Source organism: Anser brachyrhynchus (assembly GCF_964034855.1).
Source record: "Anser brachyrhynchus genome assembly, chromosome: 1".
In the NCBI taxonomy this organism is placed as follows: Eukaryota; Metazoa; Chordata; class Aves; order Anseriformes; family Anatidae; genus Anser; species Anser brachyrhynchus.
Window position 1 is genome coordinate 16201488 of NC_137694.1, and position 24474 is coordinate 16225961.

A 24474-nucleotide genomic window follows, 5' to 3' on the forward strand; every position below is an offset into this window, starting at 1 on the left:
AGAGGGCACCCTCCCAGCTCATTCTTCAGCTGTGAGGTTTCACAAGTCTGTAAGAGTTACAATATAGCTTTATTAAAGATAAACAAGTCATTGGCAGTATAGACGATGAAAGAGAGGGAGTGATTGTGCCCTTATTTATTCAAGCTAATCCTCCAACGAGGTGAATATGATGCTGGAGAGCACAGGTCAACCACATTATAAGAAAGGAAAAGCAGAAGTGATTTAAGTTTCCTGAGCCAACCAACGTAACAGTATAGCAGAATACTTGCTTATATTAAAGGAATAGGGAAAACCCAAAATAAAACAGTTCATTTAAATAAAAGGACTGTTATTTTCTCAAAACAGGGAATACAGGGAAAAATCTGTCATTAAGGAAATAGGACCTATGTCTTTTTCCTGGTTTACATCTGAATGGTCACAGAACAGGAAATTTACGTGAAATGTCAAGAAGCTAAATGTAACTTGTTTTATTATTTTCAGAGGAGTCTCTCATTGGACTGAAATCTTTAGGATAGAAAAGGTTAACAGGATATTATAAGACCAAAATAACCATAAATGACAAGAGAACAGTTTTACCACCCAAACTAGTTTTTACACCCATACTTCTGACTTTCTGTTTAATCCCAATGCAGATAAAAAATCTTTGTCATAAAGGTAAATCTTTTATGATTGAGATGTAAATACTGACCCAGCTGTATGAGTGATATTAAGCTCAGGAGGAGTTCTGCCAGACTGACTTTGCTAAATTCATTTTCAAAGCACAAGAGAGAGGGTTGAATGTGATCAGGCTGAGAGAAATGTCTAGGGGTTCAGGAGGGATAGAAAAGAAATGGCCCTGGCAAGTTCTAGAGTGTGATCCTGGGTCTGAGCAGACGGGAATGTCACAGACGGCTCCTGCAGCTGCTGGCTGGGCATTTAGCACAGCTCATGCTGTGGAGAGCTGGAGGCGCGGACCTGCAGGCTTGTACGCATGCTCAGGGTGAGGTTGATAAGGCTTTGCTCTGCTGGGGCCTACCCAGCTAAAGATGCTGCGTGGAACACATGCAGAGTGATGTACAAGTACAAATTCGGCTTTAATGTGTTTGTTACATTAGCACTGTAGCTGTGTCAACCGGAAAGAAGTATTGGATACATTTGGATAAGAAAGTATCCACTTTGCTAAAGCTATTACAGCGAAAACATAATAACCTTTGTATTTTCCATGTTTGCTTAAGCTTTATTTTTAGCTTGAGTGGTAAATCTGATGTAAATAAATTATGATATATGATATGCTATAGGAGGCCACTCACCACGGAGCTATTGTTAAGTAGCTCAGTATAATAAAGGTAAATGCACAACACCGTCAGGAGTGTTTAGGTCCCACTAGGTGGAAACGCCCTGAACTATGAGCTTTCTATCACTTTCATTTTGAAGCTATTTTGCACGAATGCTAACACAATTAATCTGTGAGAACTTTATCTATTATCTATAAAATATTGTGAAAAAAAAAAAAAAGCAAAACATTTTTCCTATGGCATAAAATAGAGAATATGGCTGGAAGCCCAGGGAAAATTAGGTTTTATTCTGTGTGTACCAGGTTCCTGAGGCGGCTGCAGCCTGAACTACCTGCGCCTCCATTTTTCTGCCCTTCCAGTAAATGTTATGTCAGCACACCTCAGGGATATGCTGCGGAGCTTAAACCGCCCTGTTTTCCATCGACATCGGAGCTGTGTATGGCGGTGCTACGTGATTCAGAAGAGCACAGGAGACCACCATTTTGTACAGCAACCTCCAGGCCAGCCGCTTTCTGGAAACGCTACAATCCCTAAGTGAATCAAGGAGAACAGAAGAGGGTGAGCGAGCAAGGAGGAGAAACATGCAGAGTAATGATGACACAGTGGATTTCTTCTCCTGAGGGGGGCTTGCTTGTGGAAGAGACGTGGATGGCCAGAAGCCCTGTCCGACGGTCAGACCTCACCTGCCCACCTCTGAGAGAGGCCAGGGCCCGGCAGCGAGCAGTATTTGCTACCAAACAACCTGAAGCACAAGGTTTTTAGCATACCGCTACAATTTAAAAAAAAAAAAAAAAAAGGGCTTATTCTGACAGAAAGCCTCCCTTAGGAATGCGGGTTGTTTTGGGCAAAACAACCGGGCTTGTCTCCTGGCAGGGGGTACCACTGGCATCAGAAATTCCTGTCAGCCGCCCACAGGGTTTCCAACTGCAAACCGCGCGTTTCGGTCGGGGAAGAGGACAGCGGGCCAGACCTCGGCCTGTGGGGTGACTGACAGACAGATGGACAGACGGACAGGCGGACAGACTGACAGACTGACTGACTGACGGACTGACGGACTGACTGACTGACAGGCCGGCGGGCGGGCTGACGGCTCTCCCCGCCCAGGGCCGGAGCGGGGTGTGTGTGTGTGAGGGGAGGAGCGCCGCCACCTAGCGACTCGGGCACCCAAAATGGCTGGAGAGGGGAGGTGGAGGAGGTGAGGGGGGGGGAGCCGCTGCCTCCGCCTTGTCCTCCTCCTCTTCTTCGTCCTTCTCCTCTTCCTCCTCGTCCTTCTCCGTCGCCAGGGGACCCTCCCCGGCGCGGCGGGGCCGCTCTCCCGGCCCGCCCGGCACCATGTCGGCCGGCCAGGACGAGAGCTCGGTGCGGGTGGCGGTCAGGTAAGAAGCGGGGTGTGTGTGTAGAGGGGGGGAAGAGCTGCAAAACCCTAAAAATATCGGGGCTAACCGCGGCCACACGCTGCAAACGCTTACTCATCGGGGAAAGGCAGCCCCTCGGCTCCAGCCGTTTGCATCGCGAAGCTCTGCCAGAGCAGCCTAGGATGATAAAGGGTTTTTCTTCTCCCACCCGTAAACCTTGTACCTAAAATTGCATGGATGGGTTTCCGTGAGGCTGCTCACACTACACATGAATAACTCTATGTAGAAGCCGTAGTGGGAGTGGAGCTTAAATCATTTTGAAACATCAGCTAATTCAAATTGCTCTTTTATCGGAGATAAAAATCTGGTGTTCATCAGTGAACTCTTGGCTCTTCTCGGTTTTCTATGGGAAGATATTATTTCATTGTTTGAAGAACTTCCAGATTAGCCCACGGATGTCTTCGCTTTCAAGATGCCTTTACATAATTCAAACATAAGAGGAAATATACCCACGCATGCACCCATATATAAAACGTCAATATTTGGGTTTTGGTTGCAATGCTGAATGATGACGTCTTTTTTTCCTTTAAAGAAGATTCTTTATATTATATGCTGATATTTGGAATATTTGATATTTATATTATATGCTGATGCATCTGGAGTATTGTGCCACAAGAAAACAGGCTGTAGGGGAAGGTCTGTCCCTACCAGTTGGTCTTTACTGCTTCCATTTCACCTTATTAGATAAATAGGGGTTGTGCAGGCAAACAGAGGGCATGGATCTTTTTTTTTGGATGAAGGCCGTAGGAATAGGCGATGCCGCTGAATGCTGTTGTGGGTACGTGCTTGTGGGGGCAACAGTTCAATAGCACTTTGGGTGAACAGAGAAACGCCGCCCCTGCACGCTAACGTGGGGCTTATGCTGCAGTTGTTCATTAAAGTCTGCTTGTGGTAGCGTTGTCTGTGTGGAGAGATGCTTTTGTGAGTGGTGTCTGTTGAAGCCCTTTTTCACATAAAAATACAGGGAGGTATTATTCCAGAGCGTAATTAGGCTGTGTTTTCAAAAGGGAAAATATGAGATAGGTGTGATTCTAAAAATAGGGCGTGTTACAGGTTAGCAGACTGCTCTGTCATTTGAAGAAAATATTAAATATCTCCCGAGCCAAAAAAAATAGTGATGTAGAAGTTCATTTAAAATACAAAGGGTTGTTGTAACTAGGAATTAAATAAAAGCTACTGGTGCAAATAGGTTTATGGCTGTAGATGTGCGATGAATAGATTAGAAATAGTATCTGGCAAAAAATTTGTAAAAGTGAATTAACATCACTCAGCTGGATTAAAATAGTTCACTGTAGCTCTTAAAACAAATCCCAGACGTTACAAGGCACATTTCTGTAATACCTTTGTATAACTAACACCTTATATCTGAGTATAGTTCACTGGTAATGAGGGATTACATCTTTCCTCCTGTCTGCTTTCTTCCTCTGGAAGATTAACTATTCATGTACAAGATTTCTCCTTCTCTGCTTAGAAATCATGAACAAAAGCGTGCACAATTACTCTTTCCCCACCAGTGACTCTGTTTAGATTGTTTTCTGCTGTTTCTGGTTGTGTATTTTGTGAGGTCCTATAACACACCATGAGTTGCAAGACCAGTTGCATCAGCGCATTGCTGTACAGCGCGCTATGAAAACTGGATTCTGTTTTCTTCTCCTTCTTCAGTTCTTTTGGGGAACTTGAGCTTAATTCAGTGATGATCTCCACTGTTGCGATGATTTAGTCTTTGTTCTGATATGTATGTTTTCTGAACATGGCTTGCTCAACGGGAGGACCAGCTTTTAGGTTGCAACCCACGTGGTAGTGGCTGAACCGAGGTATTTCAAAGGCGTATCGCACTGAACCTGCTGCAGCACTGAATTTGCTTAAACTTGAAACATCAGCTGAAGAACAGACATTACTGAAATGGTTTAGCAAATTGTTTTTTTTTTCCCAGAACATGGTTATCTCACTTAATTGTATACAACACCATTAAAAATATTTCTTTCCAATTAACACCACCTTTAAGCTATCATTTTGTATGCTAATTGCTCTCCATTTTCTTCAGTGTAATAATGGGTTTGTGAGCGATGAACTAAATACTCCGGTTTAGTGAAGCATGAAAGCTGAAAATAGTTTGCCATATAATCCAGTAACTAATGTAAAATTCCCCAATTAAGAAAAAAAATTCTTTCTTCATTGTCAACCGCCTCTGAAAGACTTGTGGACTCAGATTTTGATGATGGTCTGCTCCTTCAACAAAGAGCCTGGCTCTTTGCATTCCTCTGTCTGACTGTGCGTAGTGTCTGCTTTCAGATGAAATTAGAGAGCCCCTGTGATAGTTACCTAATCAGGTGGCTGTTTTTTCTTTTAAATGTGAAAAGCTATCCTCTTGGCAAATCTGAAATTACCGTCTTGCTTTTCAAAAAGTCTCTTCAGCGTGTGAAGATTTTGCTGAGGAGGCTATGAAATGGTGGAAATGTCGGGCAGCTGTTTCTGGAACCAAGTCCATGAAAGGATGTCAGTTATAGTTCCAAATTTCTGCGTCTTGCCATGTTAGTGGTGTCTGCAGCCAAAGTATAGCGTACAGGTTTCCTGGGCAGGTGAAGGTCTCACGTAACATTGAGGATCTCACTAGCCAGCAGTTTGTGTCCGTGCTGCACACAGGGTCATGGTGCGAGCTGTCCGGGGCTTGGCTGGGTTCGCAGGGCTTGAAATAGCTCCAGGAGCAGAGGTAGCAGTGCCTGCCCTCGCTCCTTGTAGCTTGCAGTGGTACAGTTCCAGCATCCTACCAGTGCTGGTCTAAGCAGACCAGAAAGTTGGGCTTAGGTCCTTTGCACTTTTGGATGCAGGCTAGACAAGGGAACTGCTGAAGAATAATAATGTGTGGATGGAAGTCACCAGGAGGCTTGCTTGGAGGACTTCTCTCTGATGGAGCATGGAAAGATGTCTGTTACGTGGATCCTGTTATGCAGAAGACGTCAACGCTGTAGTAAACATCTGTCTTCTGGTTCTCCGAAGAAGGACGAGCTTGATTCACTGTGAGTCATTGAACGTCCCAGACACACAGATGATAAGCTTCAGTGTTGATTTGTAACGCTGCCTTGTCAGATGCTAAATGGGGGAAAAAAAAAAAAAGAAGAAATAACGAAGAGTTATGTGAAAAGATGAATCGCTCGGGAAGCTGACCACCGGTCAAGTAAAATGGCTATTGACACGTGGCTGGGTGACACCTCGGGTGGAGCGGACAATAAAAGGACATGAATTGGTGGTTGGTGAAGCTAAAGGAAATGGGGCTCTGGCGTTGGGTGTGCTGTCGTGGTGAAAGATGTGCCTTCTTCCCTGCTTTGGCAAGATAACAAGAGTGCTGCTGCGATCAGCATCTCTCCTGTGTTCCATCCCTCGTGCCAAGAGGGGGAGAACTGCTCCCCTCTTCCTCACCTGTGCAGAGTAGCCGGGGGATCTGGCCGCCAGCTCTTCCCTGAAACATCTTAAAAGTGCCCTTCTTGTACCCGCCCTGGGTGTCTGCAACACTTCGTAACACCGCTTCGCTTCCCTGAAGTCTTGGTGTTTGCCAAGCATGGAAATGATGTGCACAAAATGTACCGCCTCTATCAGGAAACTTCTTAAATAACAGGGGAAGTGGTAATTGTAGCTCAAGAATTAAAAACTTCTATTTCTGGCATTCCAAAAGGGGAGATGGGGCACTCTAGAAAGGCCTGCTGATTACTAATACAATTTGGGAGCATAAATTTAGCAACCAATCAGGCTGTTTGTGGCATGAAATCAGGACGCACTGTTAACTTTTGATAAGGCAAACGGGCTGCGTTCAAGCCGTGTAACCTTAGCCTTCCAAGGCATAGATTTGTTATGGAAACACTGGATTTGTTCCTACCCTGGCCCTAGTTCTTGAACTACGTGACCAGTTGGCTCTCTTCTGCGTTTTTTTCCTCCTTTGCTTGTTTCTGTGTTTTTTTCACCCCATCTACTGTTTGTCTACCTTTTCACCTTTTGCATTCCCCTTCTCAGCACTTTTTTCTGATTGCACCAAAGTTTTTTTTTTTTTCCTCTGTGACAGACTCAGCTATTGCACACCAGAAAATAAGCAGCTGAGTGGAGGGAACCTGGCTTTTTTTTTTTTTTGGTAGCTGTGCTTTGACGCCCTTCGGCTGTTGAAATTAATTTTCTTTCTTAGGCTGCTGTTCTGCAAACACTTAGTGTTGTGTCTAAGCTTCCTGCCACGAATAGATCCTGAAATGTCAGACGAGTGGCCGTGTATGCTGTGGTATATACATCCTAAGCTCTGGCGGGCAGAGGCTCTCGTTTGTGCTTCCCATACAGCGCTAAGCGTTCTCACGCTGTATAAATCAGTCTGTAAGTAGATAAGCAACAGCAATACATTAGAGTACTGTGAATTGGCTCCTAAAAATGAGCCAAAGGTTTCCTTTTATTAGACAATTATTATCATCCAGCTGTAATTATGTGAAGGTTTGAAAGTTTTGGGGCAAAATGTCTTGGAAAGTTGAGTATTAATGAAGTTCAGTCTAGCAGTATGCAAGTATTCCCTGCCAAAGACAAAAAAATTGTTGAACAGTATCAAATAGTAATTTTTTGAGTCATGTCAGGTGTTGGGAAATACTTCTTTTGGAAAGGGAGTCTGTTAATGGAAAGCTACAAAGGAGATTTTGTTTTTGGAAAGCTCACGTTTCATATCTTTTGTAAGTTTTGATGTTTCCCTTTGTACCGTGACTTAAACAAACATTCCCTTGTCCTTCACTGAAACTTTATGCCACTCCATCCATATGTTTTGCATTTCAGCTGAAAAAAACCCACAGCACCATCTGCTGCTGAATTAATTCAGGTTTCATCATATCTGACTCGATCAACCGTAACTGATGTTGCTTGGGGCAGGCTGAAATCTGTGATCTTGCTTTCTAGGAAATAAACTTGCCTTTCCACCACCCGTGATGTAAACACAAATTCATCCTCTCATGGAGGGGAAAAAAAACCTAGTCAGACATTTTCCTTGATGTTACAATTTCCATGCCAAAAGATGAATGTATCTTGAATTAAAAAAGGGGGGGGGGGGGGGGGGGGAGAAAAAGGCAATGAGTGGTATCAGTCTGTCCATACTTGTGGGTGAATTGTGTTTTTAACTTGGCATTTCCTAAAGTTTGTAGAAGACTTTGGATTTTCTAAGCGAATTAAACTCCCGTTTCCATTTGGTGGTATTTCCTTTGCTACACTCTTTGGAGAGTTTGGGTTTAGGTTGTCGGCTCAGACGTTCCTTTATTACTGAGCTCCTGAAGGCTTCACATTTTCCTTTTTTCTGTGTGACTTCTGCAAATTCTTCTACAGTAGGTGAATGACCCTTGTGCTTGGGATGGAGGCAGCCTCGCTCCCTCCCTCTGCTTTCCCTTTATTTGCTTTAAGTGTTTTACAGGTTGCCCTTGCTGCCCTGCCTGAGATGGCTGCTGGAATTCTTGCTTTCCTCTTACGTTACCTGACTGCTGCTGGGGAATTAAAGCCATTTGAGGTGCCTTTTTATCTGCTTAAGGAAAAGATTCAGTATTCTGTCATATCTGGGGCTGCTGGGGCACAGGATTTTTTTCTTATACTAATTTAATTCCCATGTAAAATACTCGCAAGAAGTTAAAAGTATTGTTTGAACTGGAGAACAAGAAAGTTTAATTAGAAATCAAACACCATCTGAACGAGTCCAGCAAGAGTAACTACATGAGCTGTGCCTTTTCCTTGTGTCCTCTTTCCCCTCTACTCTCAAAATGTTTTAAATCTTGTTCGTTTTCTTCCTGTTCTTCCTCTTTTTTTGTAGTCCTCTGTGTTTATTGCCAGTTTTCCCTGGTGAAACTTTGCTGAAAGAAACGTCTGCTCCTGTGTGACTAAAGGCAGAAACGCAGCCTTATTTTTCCAACCAGTTCTCTTGTTTGATGCATTTGCCATAGCAACAAGATGCAAATGGAGAGCAGTGAAAGGGTTTGCAGGTCGGTGGCCTGGTGGCTTTGATGTGTGGAGAAGGCCTGTTCAGTGGGTGTTTTAAACTGTGAACCACATGCATTGCCTTGGAAAAATCCGTGAAGGGACATATTTGTGAAACTTTTCCTTCCTTGAAGTTGTTCATGTTGGTCCTGAAAAGAGTAATTTCTTTGAACTGGTGCATTTCTTGTAATGTGTGATTAAAACCAGTTGTTTTTATAGGTCACAGAGTAAAAATCTTTTCATATGCTGCAGGGACTGGTCTGAAGTGCTCACTTGCGGAGTGCGTGTAATTGGGGTGGGTGATAGGGGTTTGGAGTGCTTACATCCACGCCATGTCCCCTTAGCCATGTGTAGCCTCCAAACATAAGCCTTGGCAGCAACACAACCTTAGCAAAAGCTTCTGATATTATTGTTCCTCACACACAGTAATTCTTGTGCATTCAAGCTAAAGAGTGCTTTCCTGCTGTTGGTTTTAAGAATGGATTCAAGCATTTGTTGTCTGGATAACTTTTCTTTCTCACAGCTGGTTCTTGTGTTTGTACTGCTACAGGAATGCTACGTAGTTCAGTTGGTCAATAAATACTTAGCTCTTTGGGAGGATGTTTTACATTTAATGCAGATTCTCCATTCTTCAAGTCCTCCAGGTTTCCTGCAATGCTTTCTCTTGTGTACGGTAGCTAGAAGGACACCGATCTCCCCCTCACTCCCCTTTCATTTATTTTCAGCATAATCGATCCTTTAAGAACATCAATAAAGCATGATTCTTGAGGTGGGTAAGAGTTAAAGGGCTGTAGCATGCTGGTTCAGCTAGCAGAGCTGAACATGCAGAAGGATATAGCTAATAGGACCGGACAGGAAATGTTCCTCTCTCATTAGACATCTCAAAGTCTGACTATCTTTTCTGCCCTGGTTTCTTTTGATAAAGGAAGATTTTGTTCAAACATTCTTCTTAGTCTAGTTTGTCTAGACTAATCTAATACAGAGTTTTTGAACAAAGGTCTGCCGTGTCTTGGGTCAATGACCAACCACTTGGTTATTGTCTTTGTTGGGACAGAAGCCAACAACCTGTGTATTTCTTCTTTGTCATTTTCATTCACTATTTTTTTTCCTTTTATTTCTATCCATGATAGCAGTCTTAAACAGAAGACAACTGAAACACCAAAGGTAATGCGGCATTTAAACCTGGAAAGCTGTATAGCTGCAGAGTATTAATGTCAGTCATGACATTATACTGAACTATGTAACTTGTTAGCAATGTTGATAAACGTGGATTTTTTTTCGTTTTGTTTGTTCTTTAAAGTCTTATCTATACACGTTACTTTGGAGACTAGGCGGTATTGATTGTTCCCCTATTTTCTTTTTCTAGTTACAATTATATCATAAGAGTGAATGATTGGTACATTTAAGAAAGGTTAATGTGTTTTATAAGCAAATTGTTTGAAACACATGAAAGACCATGAAATATTTTCACACAGGGTTAAGGGGGAATAAATATCTGAATATATATTTTTTCGAGGCATGAGAGAAAAGAGAAGGGTTACTCTTTTTATAGTTTGAAGAAGTAGTAAGTCAGAGAGAAGGCCACCTGTTTAACTTAAGTAACTAAAAGTGTGATTTACACTTCTGATCTAATCAGCCAGCTCGTCACTCAGGAACAATGAAACTGACCTTGTGATCTTCATTAGCAGAACTTTGAGTTCAGCAAAAAGTGTTCTGGCTGGTGTTCAGTGAGCTCTAAAAATCAGATCAGAGGTAGGACTGAACTGGTATTGTCAGGTAAGTTATTTGATGTTTAGTTACACTGACACTTAATTGTCCTCTTTTTTTTTGTTGTTTTGTTTTGTCCTCCCAAAAGCTTCAGGCTGATTCTTTTCCTGCTCGTGGCCCCTGAAGTGACCTACATTGGCTGGTCATCTAGCCAACCTGCTGTCTTGGCTGTGTAGGTCTGCTTCATCTGTTTTCCCCAAAGCCTTTGGGGGAACAGACAGGCTCTTCATCGTTCTTTACGTGTCAACGAATAAAGCCTTGCTAGGCCCAGAAGAGGAAGAAACATTCTACAGTTGAGAGGTTTAGATGAAAGTGCTCTGTTCGGTACTTTCAACCCCAAAAGCAGGGGTTGATTTTAAACTCTTGTGACTGGTGAACACCAAGACATTTTGGGGGAGGAAGAGGAGACTTACAGAAAATGGTGTTAGCCTATATCTTGGATACTAGTTGACTGAACGTAAAGGGCAAGTGAGCTCTCTGCTGTTGTTATAGGCAAGAATTCAAGCGATTATAAATAATGCATAAAAATTGATCATGAAACAAACATTGTGGCAAAAAAAAAATAGTATATAGAGAAAATGGAGTTTTTATGCAAGGCATGAAGTAACTTATACCTTGATAATGTACTGATAATGTGTTGGCTGATGTCCAGTGTTCAGTTTAGGGTGCCACTGTTCGAGACAAATGCAGACTAATTAATTGTATTTAGAGGCAATTCAGGAGAGAAGGGAGATGACTGGGCATCTAGGGAACAGGACCAGTTCCGTAATGTGAGAGATGGGAAGTGAAGACTGCAAAAAAAAAAAAAAAAATACCTGAAGCCAAACACGAAGTAAAAGGGAATAAATTGTTCTTCATGTTCCAGGTGAAATGGATAAATGTTAATAGTCTTGACTTACCCTAAGAAAAGTAAAAGATAGGAAGAGAACTGTTTACTGTTGTAAGGATGGATGTCCTGGAGCAGTTTGTTTGTGGAGCTGTGAAATTGCCCATAGGAGAGACTTCTAAAACCAGCTCAAACTTCTGTCTGCCAGGAACGCTTTGGACATAGCTGATATTGGTACAGAAGGGTAGAGTGGGTGAATAAACCCTCTGACCTTCCAGGTCTTTTCCATCTCAGTTGCCTGTAATTCCATGGAGCTGCATGTTCAGTGCCAAGGCCTGCATTCAGCAGCTGAATGATCCCGTTCAGAGGCCACAATATGCTTACAGAGGTATGACAATGTCCACGTTAACAATAAAGCTTTGGAAATTTGGAAGGGTAAGCTTAGACTAATTCAAGTATGGAGGGAACTCCGGAGGTCATCCGAACCAACCTTCCACCCAAAGCATGGTCAAAACTAAATTCAGGCCATGTTGCTCAGGGCTCTATCGAGTTATTCGGTCTTGGAAAAACCTTCAAGAGTGGAGAGTCCTCGGTCTCTCTGGGAAGCCAATACATGGCTGTCCTCATGGGGAAAACATTTTCCTTACGCCACCCTGGGAAGTCTCTTGCTTTAGTTTATGACTACTGTCTCTTGTTCTCCTAGCCTCAGTAAGGAGCTTGGCTTGGTCGTCTTGGTCATCTTCTCAGGTATTGGAAGAGAACAGGCAAGAGCTAAAAGCCAGCAAGATATTGAAGAACTCCATGTGTATAGTCTTGAAAAGGGTGAGATGTGGGGGAGGGCTTCAGCAAAGGGACCCCAGCCTCTTCTCCAGATGGGTTCTGAGTATGAAGGACATAGCAGGGCCTTGGCAGACTGACGGGCGTGCAGTGGTGGTGATGATAAGGCTGCTGTTGGGAGGTAATGTGTTGTAAGCATCCGCAGCATGAAGTAGTTGAGGCTTTTGTTTCGGTTTGCATGGTTAATAGATTCTTCTTGTTCTGAAGTCTATTCCCTGCCACCCCCTGGTCTTGAAGGCTGCTTCACGATAGGTGTGATGTTGCTGCTGTGGAGGCCTTTGGAATGTGATTCAGTGAAGGGTAACGATCTGCTTCCCTCTCCTCTCTGTGGGAATACTTGGCAGTCACCTTTGCCACAGTTTAAGCTCATTTATGCTTTTGGCCAAGCTGACTAACAAGAACAATTAACCTCCAGCACTGCTTAATGTTTAGTTGCTTTATAGATGTTCTTGCTTTCCTTAACAATCTCATAGAGTAATTTTTTCCCTGTCCTGCCCGTGACAATTCAGGTTTCATTCTTTCAGTTTTGGTTTGTTCAATATATTTTCTGTAAGTCGGAAAGAAACGCAAGCAGTAGTCATTGCTTTATCGCATGAAGCATGTGATGATCTTGTGAATACAACCAAAACGTTGGTTACATATCTTGGAACAGTTTCTCATGACTCTTAGGAAATTAGTTATAATTTGTGCATTATCCATTTTTGTCCTGTCCTTGGAGAAATGGATTTTTAAATTTTCAAGAGTCTGTTTTTTTTTTTTTTCCTCTTCTCCTCTGTATTTGTGTGCTCCCATAATGACTGCCGAGCATTGGGCAAAGTAACATTCACTTTGGTTTGTGTTGTTGGATGCCTGCCTAGTATCCGTGTCTGAGTTGTCTGGTTGAAGTTCAGTCTGTTTGAAACAGAGGCGTGTACTGGGGGACTGGGGAAAGTCCTTTGAAGCTCCCGACATCTGCATCTTTCCTGGACAACACCTACTGCTTTGGATTTCTCAGGCTGCCACTAGGAAATGCTACTGACTAACCAGCTTTATCAGATATGTCGAGGAAATTTGACGTGGTCTAGCCAGAAGACTCTTTTAATTTTTATTTTTCATGTGTACTCTGTAATTCATACTTGCCTATTTCCTCTTTTAGCTTAAAGTGTTTTTGGGAAGGCCGTGTGTCCAACCAAGGACTGTCAGGTGGGGCAGAATGCTGGTGATGTACGGCTCAACATCCTTTTGTGAAAGCAGCTCTCCTGTGTGCCCCCGCAGCAGAGAGGGGATGGTCACTGCAGCACAGCCATGTGTGTGAGAGGGCCTGCCCTCTGCCCCAAAGCTGCATCAATTGGCATTGGGGTGTTTTTCCATTCTGATAATAGAAATGAACTCTGGGATCCTGACTGTTAACCCACTTTCTGTTCAAAATAGGCAACAGTGCTGTAATTTGAATTTAATTTACTAATGCATAAGTGGTTTAAAGATAATAGCTGTATTTCGTATACGAAACTTGTACACTTGGCTTTCCTTTAGTCACTCTTACTGTTTGCTGTGGGATATAGGGTTTGGGCTTGGTTCTTCATTGACAGTTAATGCTGTATTTGCTGCTTCATTGTCTCCAGTTTTGGCAAGATCTGTCTCTAGCTTCTGATGTCAGATCCTCCAAAGGGGTTTTGAATGCCACCCCTCAGAGCCAGTCAGTTTAAGGCATGAATTTAAGGTATTGTAACCCAGGGTTTCAGATATTAATTCATTCAACTCATTGTGAGACATTTTCTCTCTGAGTCACTTTACTTTTAGTACAAAATATGAATTGGATTATAAAAATTTATTTTCCTTATCTGGTTGTCCTCTGAGGCTGAAGGCTCTGTCTCTGGAGATCTTAGATGTAGATGTGGAAAGCACCAGAAGAAAAACTGGTGGGCAAAAACACACACTGATGGATTTATTAGCATGTGAGCACTGGTGTTGGTCGATGTAAAGTGATACTTGATGTATAACTTATAATGTGCTGCTGGGAGAAATAGCTGAAAGAGCTTTTGTGTTCAAGGGCTTTATTTTCTCTCTGGGAGAGAGAAGTGCTACAGTTGTTGCCAGTACTGGGAATTGTCTGGGTGTATGAGCTGTTTGGCTGGGCAGTGCCGTATGTGACCTATATCGTAGAATCACAGGATGGCTCGGGTTGGAAGGGACCTCAAAGCTCACCCAGTTCCAACCCCCTGCCAGGGGCAGGGACACCTCCCACTAGAACACGTAGCCCAAAGCCCCGTTTATCCTGGTCTTAAACACCTCCAGGGATGGGGCATCCATGACCTCTCTGGGCAGCCTGTGCCAGTGCCTCACCACCCTCTGAGTAAAGAATTTCCTCCTAACCTCTAATCTAAATCTCCGCTCTTTTCGTTTAAAACCATTCCCCCTTGTCCTGTTATTATCTGACTGAGCAAAGAGTCGCTCTCCATACACCAGCGTCCCCAGTTCTGTGTGCCAGCATGAGCAAACGCTCAGTTCGGGGTCACTGGCCGTCTCTCTTCCAAAGCTGGCACTGCTTAAATAATCTGTGTAACTTGTTTTAGTGTTGTTGTTTGTTTGTTTTTTTTCTTTCAGTACAGGACTAAGCTATAAGGCTTTGGACACCTGTCCCTATTTATAGGGTCACCTCTGGTGGTGGGATATCAATAAGCTCATCTCCTGAGGATTTATTTGGTATGAATGTCTGTTTGAGTTGTGTCCAATTGCAGCACAAATGTAGGGGATGTCTTCAATTAATCTGTAAATAGCTGAAACATTTTGTTCCCAAAGGAAATGGACCCTCAGAGCTCTCCCTCTCATCCCCTCCAGCTAGGTAGCAATAACAAGACAGTGTAGCACCAGGGATTTTTCAGTTTTATTGTTGCGTCTAAAAAGTTCAAAAAAGACACAGCCAGAGCTTTGTTCCTTTCTTTTAATCCACAGATCTTTCCGGATATCCTCAATTATGTGCCATTACATACTGGGCTTCTTCAGTTCAGTATGCTGGGGGCTGACGCAAAAATCACAGGAGAGCTTCAGATTGCACAAGGAAATCGTTTGTTGGTTTTAAGTTTTTTCCATAGAAAAGAAAATCAATTTCTTTTTTGGGTCAGGTTTTTCCTCATTTGTTTATGAGCCCTAGTCTAGTTTTTTTGTTTTAAATTGTTAACTAAGGTAGGTGACAAGGGACTGTAAATGTCAGGTTCTCTCTTGATCCTTTTTTTCATTTAAACGTGGCTCTAGCAAGTGTTGCTGGTTGTTCCTGCTGTGGCAGCAGGTTCGAGGTGGAGTGTCACTGCTGTACCATCTTCCAGCTGCTGAATTGGTGTTGCTGCGTTTCTGCTGCCTTGGCAAGGCCCCTCTGCTGCTGTCGAGGGGAGTCAACAATCTCCCAGTGCTGCCGTAGCCTGGGAGCCAACAACCCAAATGCTCTGCTTTGCATCGGCTGCTAGGAAATGCAGGGTACGAGCTGAGAGTAAGTGGCTGTGGTACCCCAGGTTACGACCGTGGTGATGGGTGGTATAGAGAAAACACGCAGGATTGTGTACATTTTTGATCCATGAACTCTGATAAGATTATCTGACGTGTTGTGTAACACCTGACAGCGGGATTTGATTGAGAATCCAATTATGCGTGTAGTTAGAGGCATGCTTGTTTGTGAGGTGTAACCAGTCCTGACCTCAAACTTCACAGCAGGGAAGTCCTCTCCTTTCATTTCCTTAGCTCCAGATAATCCTGCTCCCTGCTCTGAATCTCTGGCTCATTTAGTTTCAACTTGTTTTGCTCTCCTTCTTGGGCCGCTGGTTCTTAATTCAGAGGCCTAGCAATGGTTAACTCCGGTAAGTATGGTTGAGAAATAACCTATTTGTAGTTCTCCATGGGCCTTGCTAATTATTCATGTGATGAGGCTTATATAAGGGCCGCATTGCAGTTGCGCTTCATCTGATGACAGCATTTTGTATTTCTGTGTAAACAGAAGTCAAGCGATAAGGCATGGGCAAGCAAAGTCTATAGGTGAAACCAGGGAGAAAGCAAACTTCGGGGAGGATCTTAAGGTGGTTCCATCTGCTGAACTGTTTGATTTTTTTTAAAAATGAGATTTTAGAGGTGTTTTGTTTTTTTAAATAACTGAAAGAACCTTCATTGCCATTGCTGTGCCTTGCTTTTAGCATTTAAGATTCAGTAGTGGTCAGTTGGACCAAACAATATTTTTTTGAATAGTATGACTTAACAAAATATTGAAAGTTAAAACAGGACAGAGATTTTTATCTTCAGCTTTGACACTGAAATTGTAAAAGTAGCCTTTCATGCGAGAGTTATAACCACCTATTTCAGAGATCTGCAAATTCCAGAAGAAAACAAATAGCATTGATCTGCTAATGCTGTGTTAGGCCCTTGATTAATACTGCTGGGCAATCTGTCTAGAATATGAATTAGCTTAAGAAATGTTGCCTAAATATTCCACTTTTTTCTCTAGGTACCTGTCACGTCAAAATATATAATGGAATAAACAGCTTTCTACCTGTTCTCCCCATCTATCAAACTTTCTTGATGCTGCTAAAGGAGATTATTTTAAATGGAAACAGTTGGCCAAAACACCGGGCCTTTGTTATGCCTCTGAGATTTGTATTCTTTTTTTGAGCCTCACGGTGGAGGCGGTGGAGGTTAGGATGTGGTGGAAGGCCGAGCTCATCCCCTGAGTGGAAATCATGTTGTGTATAGGTGTGGGAGGCACTTGGCTGATTCATTGCCATCAGTGCTGCAATGTTTGGAGCTTGCTGTAACATCGAGTGTTCGGGCTTCTTTGGGCTGGTGAGGAAAAAGTCCGGATCAGCTCTAACTCTGTGTGTGCACCTTTACGAAAGCACAGGCCCTAGCATGGGACTCTCCCAGGCCTGTATGTGCTGCCAGTATGCCATTACTGCTTTGTTTCTTGTGAACGTGTATAGTCGTCCCAGCAAAATTCTTTGTTGTAGCGTCTCCCTTTCTGCACTGAGCTGTTTTATGCCCAATTTAAGCTAAAGGAGCTCTTACCTTGTCTCGTGTTAAGGGTTCAGAGGAATCACAGAATCCTTAAGGTTGGAAAAGCCCTCCAAGATCACCTGGTCCAACCACCCCTACCACCAATGTCACCCACTAAACCCTGTCCCTAAGCACCACGTCCAACCTCTCCTTGAACACCCCCAGGGACGGTGACACCGCCACCTCCCTGGGCAACCCGTCCCAGTGCCTGACTGCTCTTTCTGAGAAGAAATGTCTCCTCATTTCCAGCCTGAACCTCCCCTGGCGCAACTTGAGGCCATTCCTTCTAGTCCTGTCACTGGTTATCTGTGAGAAGAGGCCGACCCCCAGCTCCCCACACCTTCTTTTCAGGTAGTTGTAGAGAGCAATAAGGTCTCCCCTGGGTCTCCTCTTCTCCAGACTGGACAACCCCAGTGCCCTCAGCCGCTCCTCACAGGACTTGTGCTCCAGACCCTTCACCAGCTTCGTAGCCCTGCTCTGGACATGCTCCAGGGCCTCGATGTCCTTCTTGTAGTGAGGGGCCCAAAACTGAGCACAGTACTCAAGGTGCGGCCTCACCAGACCAAGTACAGGGGGATGATCACCTGCGTGGAACGAGACATTTGGTCACAAGCTCTGTGGTCGGGACCACAGCCATCTTGGTTGGTCCTCTGGTCTTGATGTGCTGCAAAGGAGACAGTAACTGACGGCTTAAATTTCTGAGGTGACTTGTAACAGTTTTTATAAAAATGCTTGTTTTGAAAGCACCTATTCTACCTGCAGTGCATGCGGCAGCTACAAACTGTTCTGTGGACGGACTGCAGGTGATTTGCATCCATGGTTTCTGAGAGCAGCTGGGAAGCGTACGACGTTGAAGTACTGCGTGCCAAGCGGAGCTGATTGAATTCACTCAGGACAAAGAGATGCGTTTCGACCCCGAAGAGGCTTGTCTGGACAGACGTTTCTTTCTGTCCCCAAGGAGCCGCAGCTGAGCGCTGAGCAGGCGGGAGGGCTCCCGGGATCGGGTGTTGCTGCTTTGTGTGTGCCGGAGCTGCGGAAGGTGGGCAGAGCCGCGGCCAGGCTGCGGCCGTGCATGGAGGGGCAGGATTGTTCCAGAGCCGTGGGCAGGGCCTCCCCTGCATGCAGTGCACAACAGAGAGAATTGCCTTTAGTCTGTGAGAGAGCAACCGTGCGATGGCCAGTGTTTTCAAAGTGCCCTTGCGTTAATAGTTCTGGTTGGAGTTGTAAGCTGAGCTGAGCCTTAATGAAAAACTAAGCCTGCGGCTGGAACGTGAAGCAGAAAATACTTAGCCTCACTGCTGGGCCAGCGCAGATGTAAGTTGTTTATAGCAGAACAAGTAGCAGAGAAGTACCTACCTACTTCTGTTTAGATCCTATTCACAGTGTTAACAACATAGCTGGCTTGTGAACCTGTCAGTTCACCTCGTGATGCAGTACCTGGGTGCACTGAACATGAACATGTTCTATCTCGAAGCTAAAACTTTGCTGAAATGGTATTACCGCTATTCCTTTTATTAGTGGTTATTTCAAACTGTAGGCTTGCTAGCGCAGCAAGGTTTGTATGCTAGTAGCAATTAAACCAGGCCAGTGACTGAGTTCCCACAATAATTTCCACACTGAATTTGCTCAGCCTAGCCAGCAAGGCCTGCCCAGCTCTCTGCTAGAAGACCAAGCAGCCTCTTCTGTTTGATGTTCTCCAAAGTCAGGAGTGTGAAACTGGACCATACTTTCCTGGTGAGATAGAAGAGCACGTGCTGTCATGTTGTTACATTAAAATCTCTAGTGCTAGCTCAACTGTTAAGTGGGATATTGCAGTCAAGGGGTTACTTGTATAGTTTTAACTTAGTGGAGAACTGGTAGGTGTAATACCAAAGCATCACGTGTTTTAACTTCACTCAGGTGATAAGCGGCAGTCAGTTTCCAAACGAAGTAATTGTTTGCTTTGACTTAAGCCATTCTGGAATATGTTTCTCCAGCTTGACATGGAGCGTGTTCTTCCCTGCTGGCAGTGGGCATTGCCACCTTAGGCGATGTGGAGGCAGCCACAGGGGCTCCAGTTGTTTGCCTACTGTAGAAGCTTCAGCCCAAATCAACCAAATAAAAAGTTGAAATAGTCAATTTCATGTATTTAACAACATATGAAAATTAAAAATGTTTTAAAGTTTCTGGTTGATCAGCTGGAAAGTTATTTTCTCTGCAGTATCCACACTCAAATACAACTTTTCACTTTTAATAAAATTCCCCATTTTCTGACAGAACTGTTTTAACAAAAAGCTGAGTACGTGCCATAGGTGTTTGTGCGAAGTGTACATAGTGTCTGGAAAGTCCTTCAGCATGACTTCCTGCAGAGAGGGTGAGGGGCTGAGGATGTGAAGTAGGGGCAGCACGTCCCCCGGTGCCAATGTTGCTGCAGCAGAGCCGTCTGCCCCCTGGCATTGGGATGTGAATTTGTGTGTGGAAACCTGCTTTCAGGTAAAGTTCCTCCCCTCATCCAAAATCAGTGTGCAGTGGGCTAACTACAGACCATAATCTTTTGTTCTGCTAAGTTTTGCACCTGTTTGAAACTTCATGGGCGGTGGTGTTAGAATCAGTACCAAGAGACTCCCAAATAGCTTCTGGGGGGCTGGGGAGTGGAAAATGAAGATTAAAAAGTTTGGGGACTGTCAGTTCCCATTTGCCTGAAATGCTTGCTTGCAACAAAAGAGCATCCAGCGTTGTACTGAGCGATCAATTCAGAGCATGACTCAGCGTGGAAAAATGTTACCTACTGCATTTCTAGCATAGTTCCCTGAATCGCTGCCTTTCAACTGACTTCAGAGGCTTTCTTCTAAAGCATCATCCGAAGCTGACCAAGAGCAGACAGGTGGTGAAGTCTTCACAGGGCGGCTGAACGCGGTGCCGCTGCATTGGAGCAGAAGGATGGAAGAATTTGTCCCTAATTCTTGATGCTGTTGCTGCTAATGTGGATGTTTTTGCAGCCTTGCAAATAGACACGAAGGAAATAAGTTTGGATTTGACATTCAGGCATATAAAAATGTACAGTTGAACCAAAAGGACTGAAGAAGGTGCATAATATTGTTCCTTTGTTTTGCAAATTTAAAAATAGATAGTACTAAGTGGGGTGGGTTATTTTCTCCGTAGTGCACAGTTATGATTTACTAGGCCAGGACTTGCAGTCACTGCTTGAACAGTCTACCTTCTGTTTGGAAACAGGGCAACTTCTGTTCATTAGAAACAGTCGACAATACACATGAAGAAATTTTCTGCAGTTTGCTTTGGAACGTAGTGGATCGGGTGTTATGGATACAACACTGGTGGGTTATTTTTTTTTTAAGTAGGGAGTGGCATAAAAGTCATACAGTGGATTTTGTTTCAAGAGCGTAGCTCTGAAAACTAAGAATGAAGGCACTGTTCAGAGCAGCTTACTAAAACACAGTTTCTAGCTGTCTTACCCTGTTGTGAAGTGTCTAGTTGCTATTTCAATAGTGTTAGGTAAGCAGTCATTTCAGTAATAATTAACGATGACTTGTAATTTTCTTTTAATTGACGTGATCCTCCTTTTCTTTTATGGTATTATTTAACTGTAATTACTTGGGATGTGGCTTGTAGCTTTAGCTATAATAAGCACGTCAAAAACATTTTGTTTATTTAGAGTTACGTGAAATTGGGAAAATGTAACTCCTGAACCCGTCGCTCTAGGTCTAAAGCAACCAACTGCCCTGGACTTAAGAGTATATAACTGAGAAGATAATTCCTGTATAGAGGTGAATGAAATAAAACCAGTTTTCAAGTCTGCTGTACTACGAGCAGTAATTTCTGGCCTGTAGCTCTAGGGGTTGGAAGAGTGTGTGGGGTAGGTGGTGTGTGGGCCTTAGCAAAAAGGAAAGGCAAATCTGAGTGAAAGAGACAGCTAGGAGTTATCCTTTGCCACAGATGTAGGAAACCCTTTTATCTTTGTTTAAAAGTAATAGAGAGTGTGTCTTTTTTAAGAACTAAGCTCTTTTGAAGAGATAGTGGTCTTTGAGGAGGCATTCATTTAACTGTTAACAGGGAGAAACTGGATGAAGCCTGGTGTTGGCATGGCTGAGATCTTTGGTCATCTGGATGATTTTGCCTTACGTTAGCTTGTTTTATCTTTCATATTCAAACTTTTATTTTCCTATAGTGAATAAACATTGCTTTGTTTGCTGCTTATTAATGAGGATGCTTGCGGCACCCATTCTTGATTTCCCTGGAAGTGCTGGTAACTTGAAATGCGAGCAAGTTCATGAATGCATGCACTTGTTTTTAAAATAAATCATTTAATTGCATTAAATACATATATATTTATATATATATATAAAATTATTCATTTAACTCTACAGGTAAAGCTTTCGCTTTTGGGGGTGCAAATAAGTGTCATTGCCCTGGAAGTAGGAGTGTCCAACTTGTGAACCAGAGAGCCCCCATCAATTCTGTACCTTCAACGGAAAATATTTGTGGGCAACATTAATTCATTCATCAGCATCCTGTGATGCTGTGGGCGATAGTTTTGAAACCATGTGTCTCACTAAATTGTATTTTAATAAAATTTTACTCCGGTAATTATACGGTAGTTACAGGCGTGCTTTATGGAGAGCTGACGCTGTGCCCATTTGCTGTGTGAGTGGGATGCCATTTCCTGGCTGTGTCTGGATGTGTTGGGCAGATTGGGCCCTGGCTTACAAGAACCCCAATTACCCTCAAATCCCTGAACTCTGTGACCGAGTTCAGATTCTTAGGTACTCAGCCTACTTTTTCATTCCTTTCCTTTATTCCCCTTACACTTGCATAAACGCTATACTTACTGTAGCTTAGTAAAGCACCAGTACCTAGAGCTTTTTGAGAGGCTGGATAGCCTATATTTGCCATATCACTTTTGAAAGTACAGTTTTAGCTCAGCTGAATTCTTACTCTTTAAAATAGCTGGAAATAAAACCTCTCTAAAATATTGGCAGTGTCTGTTACCATGACTCAGTTTTGGGCTTGGCTGTGCATTCTTCACCAAGCTCTCCTTAAGCTCTTTTGATTAATTTTTTTCGTCTTAACTTACATATAATGACATTTATTTAGCAGCTTTAATCTCTGGTAAGTGCTCAGTTGTGTACCAGCAAGATGCTACAAAAGGTGTATTTCCTGGTAGTGCCCTGCTTACCTAACAGTGAGGCCGTGGTGTTAACAGCAGCCTGGCTCAACCACTTCTTACTGCTACGTGCTCCAGAGCAGGAATGATACGAGCTGCTAACTTTCTTGTTAAAGCTAAATTTTGGAAGAGAAAATGTAATTTGCAGATGATTCTTCCATTTCATTTAGAATTGCTTTCCTCATGAAAGCTTATTTGCAGAAAGACGCACTTGGCTGCCTGTTTTCTTGGTGTCCCTGAGTGTCTGGGGACACTCCAAAGGACCCTTCTTTCCTCTCTCCTCTTGATTACGTGACCCTTGTGTTCTTTAAGCAGTGTGAACACCGGGTACTACTGCCATACATTTTTTGTGACAGTAATTTTTTGCTAGTCTTCAGTCTTGTCAGTGCTAATGAGTGATGTGAAACAGCACCAATGAAATGAAGATGCTACTTCATACTTCCTGTCTATGGATGATCTTACCAGTTGTAAAAGCTAAAACTTTTTTTTTCAATAGAAACCTTAAATTTACAAGAAGTGAGAGTTCTTATGATAGACACAGATTTAGTTTGTAGTTTCTGTCCTTGTTTTGCTTTTTGGATATTTGGCTTGGCACATAAATACACGCAAAGCACAGCCATCAAATGCCAGACTTGTAGCTTGTTGAACCCTTTGGAAAACTACAATTTTGGTGGCGTGGAACAGTCACCTAATCTTAGAGCCACAGATGGCTCAGCTCTCCTTGGAGTAAACTTCTGGGTTGCGTATTCTCCTTGATCCCATGTTTCCTCTCTTGGCTTTGAAGGTTTTAATTTGACCTCAGACAGACCTTTTGGAGGGGGAGGCTTTCCCAGACCACCTGCATTTCATGCCTGAACCGGGTACTTCGGCTGTCTCTGCTTTTTTACTGCCCTGGGGTGATGCCCAGACCTAGCAAGCTGAAAGCACGGGTAGGGTTTTCTAAAAAGCTTGAAGTTACTTCTCAAAAATATAAACTACAATGATCTATCACCTTCTAGAGTTAGAATCACAGAATCACAGAATCATTAGGGTTAGAAAAGCCCTCCAAGATCACCTGGTCCAACCATCCCCCTACCACCAATGTCACCCACTAACCCATGTCCCTAAGCACCACATCCAATTCCTTTTTGCTCCATTCTTAAGAGGTGCAAAAGACTCTATTTTCAGGGTGAAACCTTACTAGTGAAGCTGTTTGTGAGTGACCTGACTGTTTCAAGGTATGTCCACATGTTTGGTACAACGCAGTGTCCAGACTTTCAGCTTAGCCAGCCGAGCTCATAGTATGAGCGCTGTTGTTCTAGTGCACTGTAACAGCAGAAATACTTGTTCATGCTTCTTAATCACTAAACTTACTCATTTGTGCGCCCTAATGAGGACGGACAGCCTCTCCAGGCTTATTAGCTCTGTGGGCATCAGGTGTCTGTAGTCATTTCAGCCCTGGAGTGTGTTTACTCGAGGACAGGAAGGAGTGTGATGTCTGTCCCGCAGATTTACTGCATGGTGTAGGTGTGCTGTATTCCCATCTGTTACGAAATTAATTTAGTTTTAGGAAGGCATGACTCTGTGTTTCGTTTCTTGGTAACAGACCATAAGTACTTTGGGCCTTAATTCATAAATTAATCTTTACTGGATTTGCTTAGATCTAATTTTCTCTAATATGTTAGAATCATGGAATGTCCTGAGCTGGAAGAGAGACAGAAGGATCATCGAGTCCAACTCCTGGCTCCACACAGGACCACCAAAATCAGACTGTGTGTCTGAGAGCGCTGTCCATACAAGTCTTGAACTCCGGTAGGATCAGTGCTGTGCCCATTGCCCTGGAGAGCCTGTCCCAGTGCCCGACCACCTCTGGGTGCAGAACCTTTCCCTAACGCCCAGCCTGACCCTCCCCTGATGTAGCTTCATGCTGTGCCATCGTGTTACTATTTCTGCATTCGCTTTCTGGGGGCGGCGACACGTATAACACTAAATGTTCAGAAGAAAAACAAGGCAAGTGGCACAGTAGAACAAGTTTTTTTTAGCAATCTGTTTGCCGTAGAAATGTTACTTCCATTATTGGTTCAGCTCTAACCAAATTGCTCTCGGATTCAGAGCGTGCCAGTTCTGTGCTTGGCAGGCACTCGGAGCTTATTGTCGTGCTGCTTTTCCATCGCTGCTGACCTTGCCTCGAACTAGAAATAACCAGAGCCTGCACAAATCCTGCCACACGGT

At 43.5% G+C, this 24474-nt stretch overlaps 1 protein-coding gene across 12 annotated transcripts in view; it reads left to right on the forward strand.

The window, feature by feature from the left end:
- Positions 1 to 2382: 2382 nt before the first annotated feature.
- Positions 2383 to 24474, forward strand: part of KIF21A (kinesin family member 21A) — a 91891-nt gene continuing 69799 nt past the window's right edge. For all 12 annotated transcript variants that reach the window (XM_080577485.1, XM_080577493.1, XM_080577496.1 and 9 more), the window contains exon 1: positions 2383 to 2650. In XM_080577485.1, coding sequence (XP_080433611.1) covers positions 2607 to 2650 — 44 coding nt within the window. In that variant the 5' untranslated portion in view covers positions 2383 to 2606. The remainder of the gene's footprint in view (positions 2651 to 24474) is intronic.